Raw genomic sequence first — 17,031 nt, 5'->3', positions numbered from 1 at the left:
TTTCCTGTTGATGGTGATTTTCGACGAAAATGGATTTAGGCTATCTAGCGGGATGACGCACCAAACTTTAGCATTAAAAAAGGGAGCACCATCCAATACAACAAATACATTGTACAGTGCATTGTGTGTTTCAATTATTGACAATGTAAATAAATGTCAACCTCAAATCCCGATCCAAACTGCATTGGTTGGTTTAAATAAACCATCAACCCAAAACAGCAAAATAGCATGGTAAAGAGTTCAGAGCGTCATTAGCCTTGTAGCTCTCTCATGAACAGATGAAAATCATCGAAAATCAGACCAAACAAAACAACAAAATCACGTACCGCTCCACTGGACAGTCACACACAAAGAACAAACTTCCCTTCCTATTTCCCTCGCCCGCTTTCGCTAGCCGTCCCAGGAGTACAGCGCCCTCTTGTGGCTTCAGTGGTGCACATCATTTTTCCACTGGGCTACTCTCAGACAGTCGAAAAATTGTCACGGATGTGCCGTGACTTAAAATACACCTATGTCTCCTGCCTCTTCTCTGTGTGTTTGTCTCTGTGTGTGTGTGTGTGTGTGTGTGTAACTGGGCGGCGGCCTTCATCACCACATCTGGCGCATCTCCACACCTGCCGACAATCAACACTGCTTAAGAGCCCTGAGTTCCTCTCCACTCATCGCCAGATTATTCCTGGACCAGTGGAAGTGAATCTCAGCCGCTCTATGCAGTCTTCTAAACTGAAGAGTTTTTTGTATTTTCTGAATTTTGGTACGGTCTCCCTCCTCTGCCTAGCACAACAGACTAGCGCCGCTCACGTTACCTTCCTGTACTTCCTCGTCACCTCCATTGGACCCTTCCCTCTCCCGCAATTCTTCTTCATTATTAAAGTTTATACCCCAACTCTGACGTCTTGTGTCTGCCCTTGGGTCCAGCTCAAAACAACCCTAACAAAAATATTCTTAAAATGTAAACTTGTAAAGCAGTGTCAAATACAAATTTGAACTTTCTTCATATTTTATCCCAAATTATTACTGGTTTAAATGGCTATAAATTGTTTTCTGATCATGCATGTTCTATAATGAAGATGATAAACCTAAACAGCCTTCAACTTCTTCAAAAGTTTCTGCTGTATTGGTTATTCAGTTTTTACTTGATCCTGCTGGTTTGATGTTTATTGTTAATATCTTCAGAAAGCTGAAGGAAGATCTTGTGAGGGTCCACCCATATCCGAGACTTGAAAGAGAACTCAAAAGGTGTCAACAAGTCAGCGAAAAGAAAAGAGATCTCCAGGTGCATCAACTAGTCTGCTCAAAAGATACAAAAGGGTAAGTCATATTGGTTATATTTTAAAAGGTACATATTACGGGTGTAAATCTCTGTGCTCCTTTCAATTCCGATTCATAGGTCCATGAGACTATTATGAAACAATTATCGATTCCTCTTTATGCGTCAACCTTTTTCGATACATGATTTACTTAGTAACAGTAAAACATGGCAACACACCTTTCAGACAGACACCAATGTCCAGTGGTCTCAGTGAGAGAACAGCTGGTGCTCGTTGTAACGCCGCTTCATACGAGCCGTTATTGGTTGTGATTCTAAGCACGCTGGTTGCTGTTTAACTTTCAGCCCCTTCCAATGCAGAAAAAAACAAAAAAACACGCAGTCAACACATTAAAATAATTGTCTTGTTAAGAGTTTGCTGCGTGAACACATTTCTAAAATGCCTACCTATACTACAATATAATTAGGTTGCTGTGTATGAAGTTGTGTAGGTTGTATCTGATATGTAAAGGGTTAGATGATTTTTATTTTTTTGGATTGTTTTAACCTAACTGGAAAGGGTAGTCCATCTAGACCACAACCGGGCCCGCATGGGGAAAAGGTCCACCTAATAAATATCTACCTGTATGTGTGTGACAATCGGCCTCAGCTTGTGGCTTAACATGACATCTTTTAACTTCCTCACAAGTTGATCGGAAACACGCCCTTTGGTTTTTTGTTGTGTTTTTTTTATACTTTACACATCTAGCTGCACACACACCGACGCTCACTCCTCTGCTGTCTTCATCACGTCATTATTACTAATCTCCCTCTCTTCACTCACACACACCAGGACACCAGCAATACGGACAGTACACCTCTATACTTTATTTAATCATTGTGGTGAAGTAAGTAGAATGTGTAGGGAGACACAATACAGGGGGGAATCATTCAAGTGAGCGTGAAGCTAATCATCACATTTCTTTCCACCGGCATCAAACCGGGCGTCTACGGATCCAGCGTTCAGTGGTTCAGTGAATATCATCAACATTCACTCTCTATAAAGCTGTGACTCAATGTTTGCGTTAGTGTTAGCAATAATCCTCTCGTGGCGAGCTGGAGCCTCACTATTTGAACAGTGCTGCTGCATATTGTTTGGTAAATGTATGAGGAGCCTCTGGGGCACATTTTAGGAAGTTGGCCGAACAGCAGCTTAAGTTACTTTTCACAGGACAAGTCTGTCAGACGATGACAACCGGCGTATGAATATTATAAGGTAACTTTTAATGGCTTAAATCTTAAACTAAAAACTAAAAACTGAATTGACACTTTGACCTTCAGCCCCAGTTTAGTAAAAAAGAAGAAGATTTAGCTGGAAACAGAAGAGCAAAGCACCTGTGAGTGAGAGAAGGTGGAGAGAGGACCAGACCAGTGGGAGGTGGTGTTGCTTTGGGTCTTTTGACTCGGCTCTCAAACCAATGAGACCCTTTAGTGTTTTTTTTGGTGTGCTTAATACTGATGTGACGACATTGTCACTGTAAGCACTAAGCCGGCAATAACATCAGGGCGCCCCAGAGAGGAGATCCTGAGGGAATTGCAGGTGTCAACAGCCATTGCTTGAAAATGTGAAGCAGCAACATAACTAACTGGGAGTGGCTCTCGCACACTGTGCGTGTCTTTCGAAGCTTTTTGAGGATATAGGAACATTGTAAGACCCCCTAAACGGCCCCTCCCAACATGAAAGAAAGAAATGTGTTGTTTTATTCTCTTGTTTGGAATTAATTGTGTTTAATAGATGAACTCCTATAAAACAGGAGTATTTGGAAAATGAGAACATATTACTTCACTTTGCAATTAACAGTTTTATTACATTTTGTAAACATAAGTCATAGTTGGGAACTGAAATATCGTATATTTCCACATTCAACGGGAAGTTTTTCAGTATGCAAGAAAATAAAATGCGGAATTTTCTCAAACAAGAAAGTGGTGAATGTGCATCATCTCTGTTCTGACCGCTTTTAATAAAAGCTATTTGTGAGGTACAAGAAAAAAAGAGCACAATTCAAAGTGAGACCACACAGACGTTTTTAGTTGTTTTGAGTTGCCTTGTGACGCTGCGCGAGGACCCAACGAGGCCTCTGGAGGACGAGCAACGGCTGAGGGCTGCACAAAGTCTGCGTAACATGTTGATTGCCACCCAAGGGTCACACGCTGAAATCCAGCTGCCTCTAAAGCCAAGACATTGAACTTTTACCACTTGTGCGTATTCCTATTTAGGCGGTTGGTGAGAATGCCATCAGAGCACAGTTGAGGTGTTCAATGTCAGACCCAGTCTTTGTTTTCAGTTTTTTTATGAGCACTACTAAAGCGTCTTGATTCATGTGGAGCATAAACATCCTTCCATATGTTTGACAGCTCCTTGGTATCAGAGTATTATTACACATTTTAAAATGCTTCTACGTCACACTCGGTTCAAAGTTTGAGACAGTTTGAATACTACAAGGGCAACCAGCAGCCTGGTGAACCATTTACAGCGAGGCCTCGTATACACTTTAAGCCAAAGGGACACTCGCTGTAGCCAGAGTGAGTATTTTAGAATGTTTGATAACTTTTTGAAGCCCTACACTTTGTTAAAAGGACACTTTTACCTCCTCCGCAGATCTAATGATGTCTGAAATGACTTCTGAGTTGGCTTTATCCAACGAGAGTAAAGTCCGTAAATGCCTTTTCGGATTTGAGTGAACCAACCCTCTAATTTAACTTCCAGTGTACTGCCAGTTATTCCCCCCCCACCCCTGTTTCGTGTTCTAGTGACTATAAACAGTAGGAAGTTTACAGTAGGAACTCCAGCACAAACAAGTCCAGCAGCCAACAGCGGTTGAGGTGCAGTGAACAGGAAGCCGCTTCTTGGATAACAGGTTGACCCTTTGTCCGCTGCATCTCTCGAGCGATTATATACATGCCGGAGTTGTTTCTAGTGTTTGGTTTCTCCGTACGGGCTTGATGACCGGTTGAGAAATCGCTTTGTCTGTTCAAGGACTCGGGGAAGGCTCCGAGGCATCGTGTGACTCAATCATTTATTCCAGTCAAACTTTATGGCTTTGCTTTATAGCACCGAGGTGCGGCGATCGCTTGCAGCTGCAAACAGTTTGGTTCCTGATCGCTCAACCAATTAAACATATCCATTTCCTGAGTCAGTAGCAGCCGAACCAGAAGCTCGCCTAAAGGCTTGTGTACAAGACGGATTTATTTGAATACTATTGGTGTATTAATCCCCTTCAGCCAACAGTGTTTTACCTAAACACAATGCGCTCGCATTGTGAGAGACATTCCAGTGTGGGTCTGACTTTGAATGAGGTGGAAGGTCTTTTGGATCAATTACAAGGTGCCACGTTGACCTCCACAGTGAAAGAGGGAGCGCTAAAGGATTCCTCCCTTTGCATTCCTCTTGCTACGAGGTTACGTTCAACCTTTCTCCCAAGTCCTCCAAGTCAGTTTTAATCAGCCTCTTGCCCTTTTTCATTCATTAGTTATTCAAACTTATCACTCATCTCTGTGCAGTCAGTCACCTGCGGAACAGGACTTTCACCTGAGAACCCTCTGTCATTTTTCCATTACCTATTACATATGTACTTTCATCCGTTCCATCCTGTTTGTACTGTAAACTAAGCGACCCCAACCCGATGCCCTCTGTAGTCCTCCTCCAGCACTGCCTGCCTTTGACCCAGTAACATCCCCTACCTGCCCCACACCGCCACTCACCTGTCCAGTTTTACCCCCCCCCCCACCACCCTGAGCTCCTCCTCTCAGGGCAGATGAGCCACCAGTGGGTATAAAAGTATTCTGATGCAAAGACTCTGGACTGAGAGAGAGAGAGAGAGGCGGAGTAGGAAAGTTGCAATTTAAAAAGACAATTGGATCGAGTTCTCAGACTTGCGTTGCCATGGGACTGGGGGTAAGTATTGAGCTTCGTCACATGTTTTGGACTAGTCCTGTAGGTTAAGGTTAAGATGGTTATGGCCTTTGTACTGTATGCTTTCTCTTCCTTTAGTTAATAGTCTTTCAAATTGGGGATATTTGTGTGAGCCATTCGCAACCCGTCTTAACAATGATAAACACGTTTTGCAGCATGTTTGAACAGCAAGGTTGACATCGCTCTGCGCTGGTGCAGCATCAGAGGAAGCAGACTTCCCTCATGTGCTCGCTGTGGTTCAGAGGCTCACTTTCTCTCACTTTCTTCAATACAGAGAGGAAAAGATGAGTACAAGTTGGCGGCAACCTCAGACGGAGGGAGCAAGAAATCGAAGAAAGCTAAAGGGAAGAAGGATATAGAGGAACTGAAGAAAGAAGTTGACCTGGTGAGTACACAACCAGATGTGAAGGCACTGCGGCTATGATTTACTCCTTACACTTAAAAAAATGGGACTAATGCTTACTCAAAAAAATTGTGGCAACAAAGTGCCGAATAATATAATTGTGTAAAATTCAATTACTAAAACTTCAATTACATGCTGACGCTTTTATCCAAAGCCACTTACATTACATTTTTATCCCATGGTTTCATTTTTATATTTCGGGGAGCAATTATGGGTTGGGTATCTTGCTCAAGGACACTTGCGGGGCAGCCAGGATTTGAGCCTCCGACCTTGCGGTTCCCAGCACACCCTCTCTGCTCCATGCACTACCATCGGCCTACAAGAAATGTTTAGTGAATCTAAATCAAAATTGATTCATGTTTACTTATCAAAAGTAATTCATAATAACAGGATATTTGAGAGAAATTAATTTACATTTATTGAATATCTATTTGAAATGGGTTTATGTTGAGGTGAAATTGATTTGTATTTACTGAATATTTGAGTGAAATTGAGTGGTATATACTACTAATCTTGGTAAAATTGAATTTGGTTTACTGAATGAAATAAGTTATATCAACTCACATTTTAGCACATAGTTAATTCAACACATTGCCATTGCCCGGACTTAAATTTATTGTTTAAATCCAAGTTTGACTTGGACTTTAAATCTATTCAATAACATCACTTTGTTGCCACAATTTTTCTAATGTCTACTTCACTCAATACATTTTTATGTAACAGTAAACTTAACCTTAAACTTAGCAGTTTAACATTCATTTGTGCAAATTTCCATCAATAAGTACAGGAAAAGCAGGAAAAGCTGCATAAATGAGCACTATACATGTAAAATATTAGCTCCCAATTGAACATCTACCAAATTACCTCTACGGTCATAGATATCATAATCTACATTCACTAACAGGCTGGTCATATGTCAACTAATCTCTATATGATAGTATGAGCTCATTTCTGGAGCTCTAAGTCATCCAATCCAATGCAACTATGTCAAGTTATGTCAGTTGGTGTAATCAGGTTGAGATGGCGAGCATTTAGTTACAGTCTCTTAGTAGTAGTAAAGAAAAATCCGTCATAGAATACAAAAATGTGTACACATACCCAGAGGACAATGATTATTTACATTAATCTGAATTATTATCAATGCAACTGTAAAACCCAGCAGCTTTTGCCACAATTTACGGTATGATTGTATGTTGTGATTTGACCGTACCAAGACGTGACGGGTAGAAGAGATGAGAGAGAGATCACTTTCTTTATATGTCAACATGTGCTTCAACTTACATGAAAAATGAAGAAAAAAAAACATTACGAGTTAAAATCATTCACTCCAATCCTAAGTTCCACAAAACCAGCTGTGACTCCAGGAAGTCTCCCACAAAACCACAACATTTTACAACTGGATTTTTGTATGATTAAGACCTACCATGTTAAGCTGGTAGCTCACAATAAGGTAATTCAAAGTAAAAAGTGATTGTAATTGGTTATAACCACATATCAATTGAAGTTGAGGGTTTTGTTATCCAATCAACAGCATACAAAAGAATCAGTAATGTTAAAGCACTGTTTGATACGTTTCAAACCTTGGCCTTTGGTTGCTATACTTACTATGTATACGCAGTGGTCACTTAAATATATTTTCCCCTACAATCTAATGCATATCAATGCAATATTCTACCATAAAGTTTACTTTTATGTTGACTATAACATTCATTTTCTAACAATGTCTAGTGTTAATTACTTTTCAATTTTGAGATCGTTACCATTGAAGATATTTTACTGGAATGCTATATATTCTGACAACATGTATGTAACTATGCAGTAGCGCTGAGTGCAAAATCCTTTTTCAGAATGGCACAAGCTGATCTCAGTTGGGTATATAGCGAATGCTGCTGTCAGTGTATTGATGAACTAAAGTAACTTTTTTTTAAACTCCCGAATATATGAACCTTGTTGGCTCAATCTCTCCCTCTCTCTCCATAGGATGATCACAAGTTAACCTTGGACGAACTTCACAAAAAGTATGAGACCGACCTATCCACGGTGAGTGTGTGTGCGTGTGTGTGTGTGATGGTTTGTTTTTCACAGAATGTGTGTGTGTGAGCCGCAGAGGCAGATAAAGGCCAGCAGTAGGATCTCACAGTGAGAGCTGAGGTCAAAGCACAAACCCACTGTCACTTGCAGATACTTTGTGTGTTACATTAGAGTAAAATTGTATGAAATGTAAGGGAAGGGATTTTAATGAGAAACTCTCTGCAAGGCAGCAGAGCACCAGTCTGTTGGCGTTTGACCCACAACAAAGACTTCATTCACATAGGAACACCGTTCTTATAGAGTGCCACCCCAGACGTTAGCATCGTTCCGGCTCCCTCCACTAAAACACAACAGCATTGTGCGTTGGGAAATATCAGGCAAACACAATTGCACGACACCGAACGCAAGTAGCAAAAGAACTACACGCGGGTCACATGACGCGGCGTCTCCAAGCTAAAGGAGGACTGGTGTACTTGTTAGCACCTCCTTTCTATTATGGCGTCTGACCAAAAGCTGACTTTTAGACGAGCAGCACTCAACCCCACTTCTGCCTTTTTTACATTTGAACGCACGGCTCAATAACAGTTCTGTTTCTGTATCATGAGCTGTGAATGAGGCCTATCTGCACGTTCTGCTCTCTAATTACACAAAGGAAGCAGTAATTGTAAATAGAATACTGAGATATTTCCTCCTGCGGATGTGGTCGCTGATGTTTATGTTTTAACCTTTAATCCTCCACCAGGAACATACATCTCACAATCTCCTTAAGAGTGTTGAGCAAATAAAACAGTTGAAACAGGCCTCTGACTCGTCCATGTCACTGAGATGTAGAGCAGCAGAGCAAAGAACAGGACTCTCAGGTTTTGAGGCGCCAACGTTCCTCAGTCAACGCCGACACACCTCACACACACAAACTCAAGCCTTTTTTATGTCTCTTTTAAGGGTCTTTCCAACTCCAGAGCAAAAGAGATCCTGGCCAGAGACGGCCCAAACGCCCTCACGCCTCCCCCCACGACGCCTGAATGGGTCAAGTTCTGTAAACAGGTAAAGGCTCCTCTTCAGCCAGGAGGGCCAGACACCTGTTTTTCATACTCAAATGCCGGGATGTAAATTGACTGAGAAAGCTGTGTATGTAATCTTGAGGCTTGCGTGTTGTGTTGTGGTTGTTCTCCAGCTGTTTGGTGGCTTCTCCATGCTGCTGTGGACTGGCGCCCTCCTCTGCTTCCTGGCTTACGGTATCCATGCGGCCTCAAAAGACGACCCGGCAAATGATAACGTGAGGGCTCTTTGCTTGAGATAAAAGATAAAGAGGTTAACGCGCACAAAGATCAACTGACCGAGTCTTCAATCCCCTGCTGCAGTTGTACCTGGGCATCGTTCTCACTGCTGTCGTCATCATCACCGGCTGCTTCTCCTACTACCAAGAGGCCAAGAGCTCCAAGATCATGGACTCCTTCAAGAACCTGGTCCCACAGGTGAGTTTATGATTACTACATCAAAAATAGTCACAGCGTAATCATTTTATCCTGAAATTAACGATATAAAGATACATTTCCCCCTGTGGTCTCGTAGCAAGCTCTGGTCATCCGTGACGGCGAGAAGAAGAGCATCAACGCTGAGGAGGTGGTGATTGGGGATTTGGTGGAGGTGAAAGGTGGAGACCGGATCCCTGCGGATCTGCGGATTGTCTCTGCTAGTGGCTGCAAGGTCCGTACCTCAAAGGCTGTTGGAGCACTAGGGACATTAAATACTTTAAAAATCGTTTTTGAGTATCACCATAGACATCACGTCCCTCTCACTCCTCTGGATATCTTTGATGTTTCATTCTTGCTTTACTTCTCTCTGCCTCAGGTGGACAACTCTTCTCTGACTGGTGAATCTGAGCCTCAGACTCGTACCCCTGACTTCTCCAACGACAACCCGCTGGAGACCAGGAACATCGCTTTCTTCTCCACCAACTGTGTTGAAGGTACAGCAGCCGGACACATAAAAGCTCATCGTCATCTGTTCTACAGAGACTCAGTCAATCAATGGAGACGACCGGTTTGCTCTCCCCAGGTACCGCCATAGGAGTCGTCATCAACACCGGAGACCACACCATCATGGGTCGCATCGCTGCCCTGGCATCCAGTCTGGATAGCGGCAAAACTCCCATCGCCAAGGAGATCGAGCACTTCATCCAGATCATCACAGGCGTGGCCGTCTTCCTCGGTGTTACCTTCTTCGTCCTCTCGGTCATCCTCGGGTACGGCTGGCTGGAGGCCGCCATCTTCCTCATCGGCATCATCGTGGCCAACGTGCCAGAAGGTCTCCTGGCTACCGTCACCGTGAGTTCTCCCCCCCCCCCCACTCCTCCCCCTTAGTGCAGAGTGTCATCGTCAGTAGATTCAAAGACTGAGACGCTTATTTTCCGTCTCCAGGTGTGTCTGACCCTGACCGCCAAGCGCATGGCCAAGAAGAACTGCCTGGTGAAGAACTTGGAAGCTGTGGAGACCCTGGGCTCCACCTCCACCATCTGCTCCGACAAGACCGGCACCCTGACCCAGAACAGGATGACCGTGGCCCACATGTGGTTCGACAACCAGATCCACGAGGCCGACACCACGGAGAACCAGAGCGGCGCCTCCTTCGACAGGAGCTCTGCCACCTGGAACGCTCTGGCCCGAGTCGCCGGGCTGTGCAACCGCGCCGTGTTCCTGGCAGAGCAGTCCAACGTCCCCATTCTGAAGGTGAAGAGAGTCCAAATATTTTACCAGTGGAGGAAGATACCTCTGGCTTTGGGTGTTTCACCACTTTTCGTACACAAGCACAAAGCAGAATCTTGGCAAGAAGCCTTTTGGAAAATAAAATGCTGGCAGACTGCAAGTCTTTATATAAAGCAATCAACATATTTATAGGTCTTTGAGAAATATATAGCTGTGGCTGTAGCAAGGGGCGGCCAGACAAACATTGATCTTTTTTTTAATGAATCATTGCAGTTTAGGTTTTATCCACCTGCTCTGTCTTTGTGCACATAGTTTATAAACCCATGATATATATTGTAATGTGTTAATCACAAACAACGTTGGTCTTGTGATGTTGTGCGATCTAACTCTTTGTCCTTTGCTTGAATCCACAGAGAGAAGTAGCCGGTGACGCCTCAGAAGCCGCCCTGCTCAAGTGTATCGAGCTCTGCTGTGGACCCGTCAGTAACATGAGAGACAAATACGAAAAGATTGCAGAGATCCCCTTCAACTCCACTAACAAATATCAGGTAAACAACCCCGCAGTTTCCCACAGCCTCCACGTGTCTTCAACCTGTCTCTGCAGGTGAAGTCCTGGGAGGTATTGCACAAAAGTAAAATAAAGAAATCCATAAGATAACTGAAAAAGCGCAGCTTGACTTAGTGTGATCTTAATCGGTTGCACGTTTGCCGAGCCAGGACGAGAAAGGGGAGCTAAGTCAATCCAGGTGCACATAGCTGGGATAAGTGCGCGTCCATGACTTTCTTAAGTAGACCACGGTATCCATCACAGGTTTACTAATGCAGGAATGGAGAATACGCCACGTGCAACATATTTCTCACCCGCTGAGCAGCAACTGATAATGGAAATTTATGAGGAGGTGATGCAATATGCAAAAAAAGGAATACAAAAAAGGAATACAGCAGCTGTAATTAAACAGAGAGAAAAAGCCTGGCAGACGATTGCAGACCGACTTTTTACTTAGAAATTTCTACTTACTGGGTTGTATTTGCTTTTTACGGTCCTCGCTACGACTAGTCGGCCTGAGCCGACTGAAAGTTGTGTTTCTTCATATTATTATTTTGCCACTTCAATCGCACTTTTGAGGCCTTCATTATATTCAAGAATTTTTGCATGTGCTTCAGAAGTGCGAAAAAATTTGATTCTTGGGGTTGTGCAATTTGGGGATAAAAACAAGTGCTATCTAGCGCACCCAAAAGTGCTCCCTCTGGGGAAATCTTTGCCCAGTTTTACCGATGGACTTGAAATGTTGCAGACAGGTCCTCTTGGTTTTGCTCTACAAAAAAGTCAATCATGGTATACAAATGCTCCTACTGATTTTTTCCACCATTTTGAATTCTGTGAAAAACACGTTTCTGTGATTTTCTCCCAGATGCTTGGTCCGATTCTTACAAAATCTTCAGGAAAGTGATCATTGGCTCAATTCCATCAAAAGTTATTTGAAGTTAAAGATTGTTGATATCTCATTTTTCATCAAAGTTATAGACCAATGAAGTTTGTAAGGGGTGTGGCCTAATAGTTAAAGGCCTTCAAAAGTATTTGGCCTGTCCTCACAAAATCTCTAGCATATGTTCACATTGGGTCCCTGATCATTCCCACATTTAAAACATTTTTTTAAACATTAGGGGGCGCTATAGTTGTTCTCCGTATTTTAGCTTGTTTTTTTGCAATTTCCATTGTATTTTGGATTTACAAATGAACGAACTCCTCCGAGAGTTTAAATCCGATCGGTTTCAATCTGGAAAGTTGATCCTGACACCCGTGGGGTCAAAAGTTATTAAAGTTATTATTAAAACCAAGAGTTATTAAAACCAAAACTTCCTGGATGTGAACTTGCGTCCAGTTTGGTCAATTTTGGACGACATTTTATATCTCCAAAGAACATTGATATTTCTGGCTAGAAATGTTAATTCATGATGCTTGTGTAGGCATATACGTATTCCCATGCAGTGATTTTCGAAAAAGTACAGCGCCACCTATTGGCTTAGGTCAATGCAAAATTTCTACAGTTAGATGTTCATCTCCTAGCCCTTTAATCTGATCAACTTCAAATCTGTGAATATACAGTAAGCCTTAAACTCGATGATGATAAGTCACTGTGAATATTGGAAGTTTTTGAAAAACTTTGTTGCCGTGACAACGCGGTCTTCGCATGATCTTTTGAGCTTTGGCAAACTCAAAAACTGACATTATTGCTGTATCTCTGTTCATGTGCTAAATGTGTTGGTTTAAAGCACTATATAAATAAAATGTATTATTTACCATTACCATTACTTTGCCTTAAAGTAAACAAAGGGAATTAATGTTCCTCTGGAAATTCACCCTAAAGACATGGCCTAATTTAAAACCTGTATTCATAATGCGAGAATATGTTTTACAACCATATGCACAAATCTATAACCTGATCACCTCTAAAATCCATCCTTCCTCTTGTCCCACAGCTCTCCGTCCACAAGAACGCGACTCCGGGAGAGACCAAGCAGCTGCTGGTGATGAAAGGCGCCCCAGAGAGGATCCTGGACCGCTGCTCCACCATCATGCTGCAGGGCAAAGAGCAGCCTCTGGACGACGAGCTGAAAGACGCCTTCCAGAACGCCTACGTGGAGCTGGGGGGTCTGGGAGAGAGAGTGCTGGGTACGACGCCGCAACATCCTCCCATCTTCACGATGGAATAAAATAGAACAAAAAGTGACACGTGAAGCATTTTCTTCTCTTCTCGCTCAGGTTTCTGCCACTTCAACCTGCCCGACGACCAGTTCCCAGAGAACTTTGCTTACGACACGGAGGAGGTGAACTTCCCCACTGAGAACCTTTGCTTCATCGGCCTCATGTCCATGATCGACCCCCCTCGTGCTGCTGTGCCCAACGCCGTCGGCAAATGCAGGAGCGCCGGAATCAAGGCGAGTCTTTTCATTTGTGCAGCACTTCAAGTCACTTCCAAGCCAAAAAACACGATCGCTTCCTGTGCTGATACTCGTCTTCTCCTTCAGGTTATCATGGTGACAGGGGACCACCCAATCACAGCCAAGGCTATTGCTAAGGGCGTGGGCATCATCTCTGAAGGCAACGAGACGGTTGAAGACATCGCCGCCCGCCTGAATGTACCGGTGTCAGAGGTCAACCCCAGGTTAGTCTTTGTTCTGAGTTGTGTGAGTCTCATAGCGAGCCGATTTTCTTCATCCTCCCTAAACGCGTACAAGAAAAAAAGAGACCAAACATGCTCAGGCTGTTTGTGAAGGAGAAAAAGGTATCCTCTCAGAACAACGTTTATTAAAATATGAAAGCCATTACTGAAACAGTTTGATCGTCTGAAATGAAGGTCTGAACGTAAAGAGCTTTTTGCTAATGGTGCAATAATTTGATCACAAGAAGTCTTGCTTCATGATGTTCCTGTAGCCCATTCTCAGCTTCCCTCACAGATCCAGGATGTGGGCTTACAAGTGTTGTCCTAATGCCGCTGTGATCTACTCCCCAGGGATGCCAAGGCCTGTGTCGTCCACGGTGGTGAGCTGAAGGAAATGACTCCCGAGCTGCTGGACGACGTTCTCAAGTACCACACTGAAATCGTCTTCGCCAGAACCTCCCCGCAGCAGAAACTGATCATTGTGGAGGGCTGCCAGAGACAGGTGAGCGCCACAGACTTTAAGAAGCCAACACGTCGGTGATGTCTGTTTTTCCTACATCGTTGTTGTCAAACCTCACGGCGCCTCTCCTCCGTCTCCGCAGGGAGCCATCGTGGCCGTGACGGGCGACGGCGTGAACGACTCTCCCGCTCTGAAGAAGGCCGACATCGGCGTCGCTATGGGCATCGCTGGATCTGACGTCTCCAAGCAGGCCGCCGACATGATCCTGCTGGACGACAACTTTGCCTCCATCGTGACCGGGGTGGAAGAAGGTAACCGATTGGCAAAGGAGATTACTTTGTTTGCCCAAGAAATGGTGATGTTCCCACTGGATTCCCATCATCCCTTTTTGGCTTAAAATGGGGGGTTAAAATGTTCCTGTTCTCATCAGGACGTCTGATCTTTGACAACTTGAAGAAGTCCATCGCCTACACGCTGACCAGTAAAATCCCAGAAATGTCCCCCTTCCTCCTCCTCATTCTCGCCAACATCCCCCTGCCCCTGGGAACCGTCACCATCCTCTGCATTGACCTGGGAACTGACATGGTGACGCAATAACACACCTTTTTTTTCATCTTTGTGCGACAAACAGATCAGAAATACTCAACAGACTTGTCTTTTATTTACTCGTCGACTGCCAGATCCCCGCCATCTCCCTGGCTTATGAAAATGCCGAGAGCGACATCATGAAGAGGCAGCCCAGAAACCCCAAAACAGACAAGCTGGTGAACGAGAGGCTCATCAGCATGGCCTACGGACAGATCGGTAAGCGTGAATGAGTGCTGTTGTGTGGTGGTGAATCGTTGAGGCCCTCTCCATCCCTTTGGAAGGTTAACGCTGCACCTGAAACAGATCCATCAAAGTGCTTCTTCTCTTTTAGGAATGATGCAGGCTGCAGCCGGCTTCTTCACGTACTTTGTGATCTTGGCTGAAAACGGTTTCCTCCCCCTTGACCTGCTGGGGATCAGGGTGCTGTGGGACGACAAAATGGTCAACGACCTGGAGGACAGCTACGGGCAGCAGTGGGTGAGTCCCCGCCGTGTTTGTCACTCCCATCCGATGTGAGGACAGAGGGGGACTCGTTCTAATCTCTGTCTCCGTCTCCATCCTGCAGACGTACGAGCGCAGAAAGATCATTGAGTACACATGTCACACGGCTTTCTTCGTCAGTATCGTGATCGTCCAATGGGCCGATCTGATCATCTGTAAGACCAGGAGGAACTCCATCCTGCAACAGGGAATGAAGTACGTACACGTTAATAGCCTCAGGAGTCGCTATAGAATATTCTAGGTCTAACAAATGCTTTGCTCCCACAGAAACCGTGTCCTCATCTTTGGACTGTTTGAGGAGACAGCTCTGGCTGCTTTCCTGTCATATTGTCCAGGCATGGACGTTGCCCTCAAAATGTACCCTCTTAAGTGAGTAAAACATGCACTCAGACAATCACATATGCAATCTGTGATATTTACCCATCACAGTTCTGTATTATATTTCCATGTAAATTGTTTATATTAATGCATGCAGTACATCCTTGTAATTAACACTTAATAATCCTTTTTAACTCCTTCATCCATGAAATCCCATTTTCTGTTCACTCACCACACGTCCGAGAAGCTCGTTGACGATTCAGACAGTGCTTTGACATGATTTTCCATGTATTCCCAGATAAAGAGGTGCTTTTTCATCTGTTTTATGATCTATTAAAAACGTGTGGATTACATATCTAGCACATAGCGTCACCAGTAATTCCCCCTCAGGAGGCAGAATGAAGCAGAAGTAATGAGTCACTTTGGAAGCCGAGGGGGTCATTAGCTGAAGTCTCCTCATCTCCTTCTTCTCATTATTCCCCTGCGTCTTCCTCCAGCTTCTTTTCTTTGTTGCCAACTCTTCATCTTATTTGTGTCTGTCTCTTCAAACTCACCCTCCCACCCACCGTGTCCTCTCCTTCAGTCTATTCTCCCAATCTTTGTCTACCTGTCTCCATTTGTTTTATCATCTCTGGTCTGCGTTTTTGTTTCTGTTTTTACTTCTTAATTTTCATCCTGATATGGAAATGAATTGCCAAGAAAAGTCCAAGATGTACAGTATTTACAGAAAATATTGAATCATTTAAACATCACATCTGTGTTTGTGTCCCACCTTAGGCCATGTTGGTGGTTCTGTGCCTTCCCCTACTCCCTCCTCATCTTCCTGTACGATGAAGTCAGAAAATATATCCTCAGACGGAACCCAGGGGGTAAGACTTTACTTTACCTTTACTGTGCTAAAAAAGCTTTCCATGAGTATTTGACTGTGAAGGACAACCAGGAGTAAATGTGAGGTCCCTAATTCTGTCTCTTTTGGTTTGTAGGTTGGGTGGAGCTGGAGACATACTACTGAGCCACACAGTCAGTGTTCCATTGTTGTTTTACTCGTCGTTTGTCTGATATGTCAATCACACAAAAAAACACCAAGCATGGATGAAATAAGAATATTTAGATGTATATGCCAATCACAATAAAACATTTCCGTACTATTGTACATTGATGCTAGTTGGGAATTTGTTGTGTTTTCTTTTGCTGCGTCTCCGACCGGTGGAGGCTAAAAACCTCTTTTCAGAGATTAGACGCATGATGTTGCTTCAAGGTACAGTAGATACCGCACGTACCAGTGAGTGCGGTCCGGAGGGGATCCACCTCAACAGTTCCTAAACTTTACGATGAAGAGAAACATTAAAACTTCACAGAAGTGTGTGTGTTGGTGGATATGTCATATGTGGACTTTTCACCTGGATATACACCAACATTATGAGGACCTATATAGTATATGCGGCGCCAGGGCTCTCAAGTGCCAGGACGTCACTCATTTCGGTCTTTAGTCACGCATTCCCGCCATACATCGTATTTCTCACGCTGATAAAAACCTCTAGGCTATTTAATGTACTGCAGCGCACAAACATGACCTGGCCACGCTGCCCTCATGGAGGAATCAAGCACTTCTCCTCAAATCCCCTGGAGTTCTGCCGTA

General features: G+C 43.9%; 1 protein-coding gene across 1 annotated transcript; it reads left to right on the top strand.

Annotated features, from left to right (window-relative positions):
* Nucleotides 1-5,107: 5,107 nt before the first annotated feature.
* LOC119219852 (sodium/potassium-transporting ATPase subunit alpha-1-like) lies at nt 5,108-16,530 on the top strand. The gene is made up of 23 exons (XM_037475293.2): nt 5,108-5,204; nt 5,497-5,607; nt 7,606-7,665; nt 8,599-8,700; nt 8,831-8,932; nt 9,018-9,131; nt 9,229-9,363; nt 9,508-9,625; nt 9,715-9,983; nt 10,077-10,385; nt 10,775-10,909; nt 12,843-13,035; nt 13,126-13,301; nt 13,392-13,528; nt 13,877-14,027; nt 14,128-14,296; nt 14,416-14,570; nt 14,666-14,789; nt 14,905-15,050; nt 15,139-15,269; nt 15,342-15,443; nt 16,170-16,261; nt 16,376-16,530. Exons 1-23 carry the CDS (start codon nt 5,193-5,195, stop codon nt 16,402-16,404), a joined length of 3,072 nt encoding a protein of 1,023 aa, XP_037331190.2. The 5' UTR covers nt 5,108-5,192; the 3' UTR covers nt 16,405-16,530.
* The last annotated feature ends 501 nt before the right edge of the window (nt 16,531-17,031 follow it).

This window comes from Pungitius pungitius, chromosome 3 (genome assembly GCF_949316345.1).
Source record: "Pungitius pungitius chromosome 3, fPunPun2.1, whole genome shotgun sequence".
Lineage (NCBI taxonomy): Eukaryota > Metazoa > Chordata > Actinopteri > Perciformes > Gasterosteidae > Pungitius > Pungitius pungitius.
This window is presented reverse-complemented; position numbering and strand designations above follow the sequence as displayed.